General features: G+C 47.5%; 1 protein-coding gene across 1 annotated transcript in view; it reads left to right on the top strand.

Annotated features, from left to right (window-relative positions):
- Positions 1-1,619: 1,619 nt before the first annotated feature.
- LOC108291161 (putative DBH-like monooxygenase protein 2) overlaps positions 1,620-8,726 on the top strand; it is an 8,800-nt gene continuing 1,693 nt past the window's right edge. Inside the window, exons 1-11 of the mRNA XM_017511343.1 lie at positions 1,620-1,923; positions 2,647-2,793; positions 3,330-3,491; positions 3,708-3,791; positions 4,615-4,782; positions 4,974-5,076; positions 5,269-5,435; positions 5,775-5,866; positions 6,151-6,247; positions 6,382-6,441; positions 7,917-8,047. Of these exons, the coding sequence (XP_017366832.1) occupies positions 1,636-1,923; positions 2,647-2,793; positions 3,330-3,491; positions 3,708-3,791; positions 4,615-4,782; positions 4,974-5,076; positions 5,269-5,435; positions 5,775-5,866; positions 6,151-6,247; positions 6,382-6,441; positions 7,917-8,047 (1,499 nt within the window). The 5' untranslated portion in view covers positions 1,620-1,635. The remainder of the gene's footprint in view (positions 1,924-2,646; positions 2,794-3,329; positions 3,492-3,707; positions 3,792-4,614; positions 4,783-4,973; positions 5,077-5,268; positions 5,436-5,774; positions 5,867-6,150; positions 6,248-6,381; positions 6,442-7,916; positions 8,048-8,726) is intronic.

Genomic DNA, 8,726 nt, shown 5'->3' with positions numbered 1-8,726 from the left:
ACCTCTCCTCTTCTCTTGGCTCAGATCTGGTCTGGGGCCAAGATAAGCCTCTTGCTTCCAGACGGCTACTTAGCTCCCTACCTTCTCTGCCAGGCACAGAGTTAGGGGCTGTGGCTGCCCCGTGGAAGCATTTGTTTTCTCCCTCACCACACCCCAATTACTACTCAAGTGCTTACAGCAGCAGCAAACAACCTTAGCTGGGTCCTTACCAGCTTTGATGAGCTCAGTAGTGAAAACAAAGACTAAGCCTGCACCCAGAAGCCGTAAGCAGATCACACCTGTGTCTGTCCACCCACACCTGAGCTGAATTCCTCTGATCCAGTGTAGGAGAGGACCCCAGGGCCCCTGTACTCTCCATTGTCAAATGGAGAGTCAGCAACTGAGGGTCAGATGAGGTGACTTCTAGCTCTAGGTCAGATGTGTCAGTCACCAGTAGGAAATCACTGTGGAGTTAGAGTCAGACTTTGGTTTCTTCCCTAAGAAGCAGTCAACAAACGACACTAAGTACCCCCACCAGAACAAGCCACGGTGGAAATGTATGGCTGGGGTCTGGTTCCTGTGGGATGTCCATGACCTAAGGAAATTATGGTCAGGGATGGTGACACACCATTGACTCAACATCAAGTGGCATCAAGCACCACTTGATGTTACCCCTTGGAGCTCCCGTTTCATCATGTAGAAATTAAGTGGATTGAAGTTTTTTGAAAATGAGTGGCTCTAAAGTTCCTTTCTATTCCAGTGTTCTGATATTCTAACCTTCCTTCTGTGCAGCTTTCATTGTTTACATAACACTAATGTGCTCAGTCGGGGAAGCTTCGCTCCGTTAAACTAATTTCTCTGAAAGGTAATTGATGAGCAGAAGGTAAAGCACAAAGCATCCCAAAGGCAAATTCATGTTTATTTCTCATCTCCCTCTTCTTCCCCTTACCTCCTCCCCCTTCCTGCTTCTCTCCAGGAGTGTGCAGAAAATCAAAGCTGCCCAGACTCGACCATCTGAGAAGCTGATTATGCCTCCTCTCAGTGTCCTTCTAGGGATTAGTAGCAAAGGCTCCTCCAGGAGATGGAAATCACAGCCTTCCCCCAAGTTCCTGCCAGCAAGTTCCCTCCTTCCTGCACTGCACTGGGAAGCTGAAAGGCTAGGTTTACAAGCAGTCCCACATCCCTGCCAGTACTGCTGTTCTATACATACACAAAATGGAAAATGCCCATAAAAAGTGAGATGGGGCATATTCCAGAGGCAAAATGTCCTGTAAGGACATCCTAGGATCAAAGATGGAAGAGGGGGGCAGGAAGGGAGGGGTAGAAAAAGAAACTAGACTTTCTTGATTCTGCAGGGTCCCCACTGGCAGGACACTGGCATGGGGTCAAAGTGGAAAGTCTAAACAATTCATATCCTGAGGATTTTCTGCCAGGCCCCTGCTCCAGAGTGAAAGCAGCCTGCCGTGTATCCTCTCCAGGCACCTCTCACCTCCAGAGTTATGTAAGGAGCCCTGCTCAGAACCTGGAGGATAATCAGATCAGAAGTGCTCCAGCCTGGCCCTCCCTCATGGCATGGTGCCTGGCCCAGGTAGGATATAAAACTCCGAAGCTCTCGAATGTTCATCTGCAAGGGAGATGCTCCGGGTCTCAGGAGCCATGGCCCGTGACCTTCTCTTCAGGCTTTTTCTACTTTCGGCCCTGGCAGCCCCCTTGCAAAGCAACCGCCTTGGCCCCACATCTCGCCTGCGCTATTCGAGGTTCCTAGATCCTTCCAATGTCATGTTCCTGCTTTGGGACTTTGACTTTGAGGCTGAAATCATCAGTTTTGAGCTCCAGGTCAGGACAGCTGGCTGGGTGGGCTTGGGTGTCACAAATCGCTACACCAACGTGGGAAGTGATCTGGTTGTTGGAGGAGTCTTGCCTAATGGCAATGTCTACTTCTCGGTAAGTCTGGGCGTGACTTGCTTCCAAGGATGAGGGTCTTTGTTGGGTTGAGGATGGTTTCCTGTCCAGAAAGGATCCACATTCCCCAAGGATATCCAAACACACACCCAGAACACCAGCTGCATGTTAGTGTCTCCCTCCAGAAATGGTCCATTGTAGAGTTTGAAATCTAGGTTTTCTAGACTGCATGAGTCTTCAAGACTGCTGAGAGAATGAAATCATTAGATTGTGAGAAAGTCTTGCACCTCTTACTTGCTAATAGCCCACTAAATGCAGGTCACTGGGGAAAATTCAAAGCTGTTTGAGAAATAGTTACATTAAGAGGCACATGAAAGCAAATAAATGTCTGGCTGAAATGAACTCAAACCTGGTAACCCAATTTTATATTTGAGTGATTTCCGTTTTGATATGATATGTGAAACTTCGAGTGTTAGCGTTGCAGGAATATTAGACTTTATGGAGAAGAGACTTGAAGCGGGAGAAGTAAAGCAAGCCCAGGTGGCGAAACTCCATTGTAGATCGCCCATCTGATGAACCCCATGAAAGAATATGGCTCTGCCATATTCTTCATGCCATGCTCTGCCTAAGGAGCAAACTACGTAATAGAGAACACCTGGGTTCTGCTACTTGCGTATCCTAGGGGAGCTAAAGGGATAAGTGCTGCTCCAAAGAGTGTCAGTTGAGGCTCCTGGTTCTTACTTCTTGACCTTCACTGGACCCAAGGATCAGCACTTGGTAGACGAAGACACTCTGCAGGAGGATGGGAGCCAGGATGCTGAGCTGCTGGGGCTGACGGAAGATGCTGTCTACACCACCATGCGCTTTTCCAGGCCCTTCCGCTCCTGCGACCCTCATGACCTGGATATTACGGTAAAATAGCGAGCAGAGAAAAGCATGTAGTCACAAGCAGGTTTTCCTTCTGGGGAGGTAGTTGCCCCCAGTCAGGCAGCCAGTCATCATTCCTAAGACTTCTATTCCTCTCAGCCTTCCCAGGTAGTGCTCCAAGTGTGCCACCTGCTAACATCCAAAAGCCTTCCACAGGGTGACCACCCACTGATCCACCCTCTCACCCACCTGCCCCAGTGTTCCCCTCTTAAAGAGTTCTGCTCAGTTTCACTGACCTTTAGAGTGTTAGGATTTAAGGGTTTAATTCAGGCCTTTCATTTTACAGATGTGGACACCAACTTAGAGAGGGTATGTGAGAGGGAATGTGACTTGCTCAAGATCACCAGCAAGTAAGCCTCAGAGGCAGAAATAGAACCTGACTAGTTCTCACTCCTAGTGTGAAGCTCCTTTCATTCCACCATGTAGACATGAGCAAGTGCCTTGTATAGGTCCTTGGGTGCAGGGATATGCAGAGTGCTGCTCAAGTGTGGCAGTGCCTCAATGCTCATGGCACCCTGCAGAGTGACACTGTGAGGGTGCTGGCCGCCTATGGCCTGGATGACACTCTGAAGCTGGATCGGGAGCGTACATTTGTCAAGTCCATCTTTCTGCTACAAGTTGTCCACCCTGACGATCTGGATGTCCCCGAGGATGTCATCATTCATGACTTGGAGATTACTGATGTAAGACACCCTCATCCCACCCAGCAGCCTCCAGCTCCCTTCTTCTCCCACTCAACCCAGATCCCTCCTCTTGCTCCCAATATTCAGTACATCCCTCTGACCCCTGAGGACTGCCAATCTGACCCTAATGTAAACCACCTTCCCAGCCCTGGCCCTTCCCCTATTTCTTTAGAACCTCACTGTCATCTGGCTCAGCTTCTGTGCATCCTTCCCCAGTTCCTTATTCCAGAGGATGACACCACGTATGCCTGCACCTTTCTTCCTCTCCCCATTGTTAGTGAGAAGCATCACATTTACAAGGTATGTAGACCAGATGGGAGACATTGTCAAGGCAGGGAAGGGTGCTGGAGCAGAGCAGGGGGGTGTGGTCAACCCTGGAGGATGAGGTCTGAAAAATTTCTGGGAGGAAGCAAGGGGGAAGTAGCTGCAACAACAGGACAGGTGGCGCTTGGTGGAGGTCATGGTTACATCATTTCCTGAGCCCAGAACTGTAACTCCCAGCACTATTTTATTTAAGCTCCACAGTGCAATAGACATGTTGATTAAGGTTACGAATTAATAAGTATTTGCAAAAAACAAAGTATGAACCTCAGCCTGGCCCAGAGTTGTGCCCACTGGCCCAAAAGGATGTAAAGTCAGGAAGAGGATATGGCCACAGGCTGTCAGGAGGATGGTGAAATCTGGCTAGAATGAATTCAAATTTGGTAACACAATTTCATATGTGAGTGATTTTGATTTTGATCAAATAAATAAAAGTATAATCTTACAGTAAGTGGCAAAGGCGGGGACTTTTTTTCATTAGTCAGATGATTTGAAAAGGCATGGCTACATGCTCAGATACAGTGAACTGAGGTGGTTACCAAGGGAAGGCAGAAGTCTTGGAATGTCCCCGGCTAGATTTCATATGCTCTGCTCTCCAGGAGGCGCTTAAAGGAGAGGGCAGTTGAGAGAGGAGTCAAACTGAGTGGGTGGAAAAATGACAGCTTGGGGAACAAACACAGAGAAAAGGGGAGAGAGAGAAACAGAAGAGGGAAATGGGTATAGTTTTGTTTGACAAAAAGGAAGATAACATGATTTGATGTAGAAGGTCTTGCTCATGTTCTGCTCTTCTTTTTCTGTCCAGTTTGAGCCCAAGTTGGTCTACCACAATGAGACAATGGTGCACCACATCCTGGTGTATGCCTGTGGCAATGCTAGCGTTCTTCCCACAGGCATCAGCGACTGCTATGGGGCCGACCCTGCCTTCTCCCTCTGCTCACAGGTCATCGTGGGATGGGCTGTTGGGGGCACTGTGAGTCCTGTGATGGGGGAAACACATGGCTAAGCAGGTGCACGTGGTTGGGTAATGAGATCACTGGGCTGTTGGAAGACCAAGGGATAGGGGAAGTCTGGGATGAGAGTTAGAAAACAAGGGTAGGAACCCTGAATCCCTATACCTGGTTCCTGGCCCTTCTTGCTGCCAAATCTCCCTCCTTCCAACAGAGCTACCAGTTTCCAGATGACGTGGGCATCTCTATTGGGACCCCTTTGGACCCTCAGTGGATCCGACTGGAGATTCATTACAGCAATTTTAACAACCTTCCTGGTAAGCGTCTGGTGGATTTAAGGAAGGGAGGCTGGTGGGGTTGGCTGGTTCTTTCAGTATTGGGAACACGTTGTGGGATGCATGCTAACTCCCTGTGATCACAGCCCACTGAGCTTTCCTGGGCCTCTCTCTATCTCCACATTGTGACCTGCTGTCCTGCCTCCTGTGATTGACTGTTCCTCTCTGCACCAGGTGTGTATGACTCCTCGGGGATTCGTGTGTACTACACCGCTCAGCTCCGCAAATATGACATGGGCGTCCTCCAACTGGGCTTCTTCACGTTCCCCATCCACTTCATCCCCCCGGGCGCCGAGTCCTTCATGTCCTATGGGCTGTGTAGGACGGAGAAGTTTGAGGAGGTGGAGCTGGGAGGCGCACCCTTCCTGAGGAAAAAACACACTCTCCTTGCCCACATCCCATATCTGGGCTGATCCACAGTCTGAGCCCCAGATTTGGAGAATGATTACAACCTGGTGCTCAGGAAATTCGCTAACATGACTTTTGCAAAGAAGGGAATGAGTCAGGGCTTAGAGAACAAGGGGAGTGGGGAAGGAAGAAGGGTCAGAACGGTTCAATAAGAATTATGGGATCAAATGTCAGTCATCAGAGGAAGGTGTCAAATATCAAGGGAGGAAAATCAAGGAACAAGTCAAGAACAGAGTCCTTAACAAATCATGTGCACCTCATCCCTGTTACAGATCAATGGAGCCCCCGTGCCTGACATACAGGTGTATGGCTACCTGCTGCACACTCACTTGGCTGGAAGGGCTCTGCAAGCCGTGCAGTACAGGTGAGGGAAGACCCTGAAGCTTTCCCTTCTGTAGGTGGCAATGGATTTTAAGAATAGTGATTTATTCTGAAGCATATGTTTACGCTTGGTTGAGAATAAGGAAGAGCTAGAATTATCTTTAGACTAGAGATAACTGGAATATGACTGTAGAAGAAGTTTTTTGTTTATTTTTGTGGATAATCTACTCACAGAATGACCCCACCCACGTGCTACATCTTTATTGGAAGACCCCTCTCTCTTTCATCTTCTCTTTGTTTCTGAATTCTCACCTTCTCTTCCTCTAGGAATGGAACACAACTTCAAACAATCTGTAAAGACGATTCCTATGACTTCAATCTGCAGGAGACTCGAGATTTGCCTTCTCGAGTGGAGATCAAGCCGGTGAGAGTCTGAGGGAGGCATGGCAGAGTTGGGGGCAGCAGCATCATAGCTCATTACTGCCAGCCAAGAAAGTTCTCAAGCTGTACCAGTCCCTCTGTGTCTTACTCTCAGCCTTCATGTTTCACTCGGAACAGGGAGATGAATTGCTGGTAGAATGTCACTACCAGACACTGGACCGTGACGCCATGACATTTGTAAGTGACCTCTCTCCCCACCATGGTCAGTCAGCATGACCATAGCCCCAGTGGAGAGCCCCCTCATGGCTTTGGCTATCCAGTGACCCGTTTGATTTCACTGAAGCCTCTTCCTTCCTCCAGTGCCATTGCACGTCCACATGGGGCTTTTCATGTTCTCACATTCCATGCATCTAAGATGGGAACAGGGATTTCCCACATTCTCTGCCAATAACCCACTAAGACCATGGAAATATAATACACTATAGTGACTAAGAGCAGAGATTCTGCGGCCTCACTGCCTGGGTTTGAATGTCAGCACAATCATTTAGTATCTTTTTAACTTTACGCAAGTTATTCAACTTCTTTATATCTCAGTTTCCCAATTCACATAAGATTAATACTACATTCTACCTCATAAGATTTTTGTGAGAGTTGGTTAACACATGCAAAACACCTAGATCATTGCCTGACTTGTAGTAGATGCTCAATTAAAGTTGGCTATTGTTTCTATGGTCACAAGGACCAACCCCCCACCCCGTTTTGTGCATCAGGAATAGTTTAGTGATTGTGGGATTCAAAAGGTGTTACAGGCAACTGAGGAAAAAAAATGCTGTCCTACAAATGATTATAATACAAGGTAGTAAGTGATAGATACCATACAAGAATAATGAGACTAATCCACTAGGGAAATTCACAGGAAAGAATCATGAGATCCTACTACAGTTAACTGAACATGTGACGCAGGTGAATGAGTCCTGCTTTAGGCACATAGAGATGAGGAATTCTGGAGAAGGAAAAAACTGAGAAAGCCATATATAAGGAAAGCATGGGGTGTGCATGAAGAAGTTTGGTTGGAGGCTAAAAAAATGGGAAAAGATATCTGAAGGAATGGAATGAGGATGAGGACGATAAAGTTGGAAAGAGTCCTTGAAGTAGGGGTGATCCTGACCTAACTATATCTCCAGGACAGCAGGGCTAACTAAATATTTGCCAGGTAAGTAAATGGAATGAATGAATCAATGAATGGGTTGGAATTTATTGCATAGAATCAAATAATTGGTTTAGCAATGATTGACTCTTGTTTAATGAACTACTGGAAGCCATTGGAGGTTTCTGAATAGGCAAATGGCAGGATGCAAGATGAACTGTGAACAACTTGGCTGGCAGCTCTACAGAGCTCAGATTGCAATCAGAACAGGTGAGTGACTGATACTAGTTGAAAGGCAGATAATCTAGCCCAAACCAGGATAGTGGAAGTGAAGCTGGGGTCAGGGCAGATATATGGAATTTTTTTTTGGAAATAATATCAATAATTATCCACCAATGAAAATAGAGCCACAAATAGGGCAGTGAGCTGGCTCTACATTAAGAGAAAAGGAGATGGCATCACTGGTGAGATAGATGACACCTTCAACTATTTTCTGTCTGCCTTGTCCTCCTGTCTCTGCATGCCTTTGTATCTTTGTCTCTCCATCTCTGTCTATCTCCTCCAGGGAGGCCCCAGCACCATTAATGAGATGTGCCTCATCTTCCTCTTCTACTATCCCCGAAATAACATCTCCAGCTGCATGGGGTACCCTGACATTATCTACGTGGCCCATGAGTTGGGGGAGGAGGCATCAGAGTGAGTCATCCTAAAAGATAATACCTTATGTATGTGTGTGGGAGGGACCTTGGGGAGGATCGGGGGAGGAAGAAAAGGAGCCCTACCCACTACCTCCTAGGCTGGTGAGCCCAGGATTCCTTCTGGGGCTGCCTGACCAGCTCCTGACCCCCTCACTCCTATTTCCATCAGGATCTAACTCTCAAAGCTCTGGCACAAAACAGGAATTTTGCGGGATTTTTCTCCCATATCAGCAAGGCCATTCAGAGGGACAGATAAAAGTGAACCCTAGAAGTGAGATCCTTTATTTATAAATTCTTTGTCTGCCTTTTTCCACATGCACTACTTGACTGAGCCAAAGACTACGTTTACTTTCACATCACGACCCTCCATTATTTGGGGGTAAGGATCCCCTCTGAGATTCTCATGAGAACTAAGAAATGTTTTTCCATGAAAAAAATGCACATCTATGCAGATACACCCTATTTCATATAAAATTTCAGGGCAATGAAATTGCCTCCAAGAAGGTTGATAAAGTGACTTCAGGGAGCCCATCTCACTCCATGCCCTCCAGATGAAGAACCACTTCCTTAAAGAGTCAGAAGATCCGGCCGGGCGCGGTGGCTCAAGCCTGTAATCCCAGCACTTTGGGAGGCCGAGGCGGGTGGATCACGAGGTCAAGAGATCGAGACCATCCTGG

This window comes from Cebus imitator, unplaced genomic scaffold (genome assembly GCF_001604975.1).
Source record: "Cebus imitator isolate Cc_AM_T3 unplaced genomic scaffold, Cebus_imitator-1.0 Scaffold446, whole genome shotgun sequence".
NCBI classification, from domain to species: domain Eukaryota; kingdom Metazoa; phylum Chordata; class Mammalia; order Primates; family Cebidae; genus Cebus; species Cebus imitator.
This window is presented reverse-complemented; position numbering and strand designations above follow the sequence as displayed.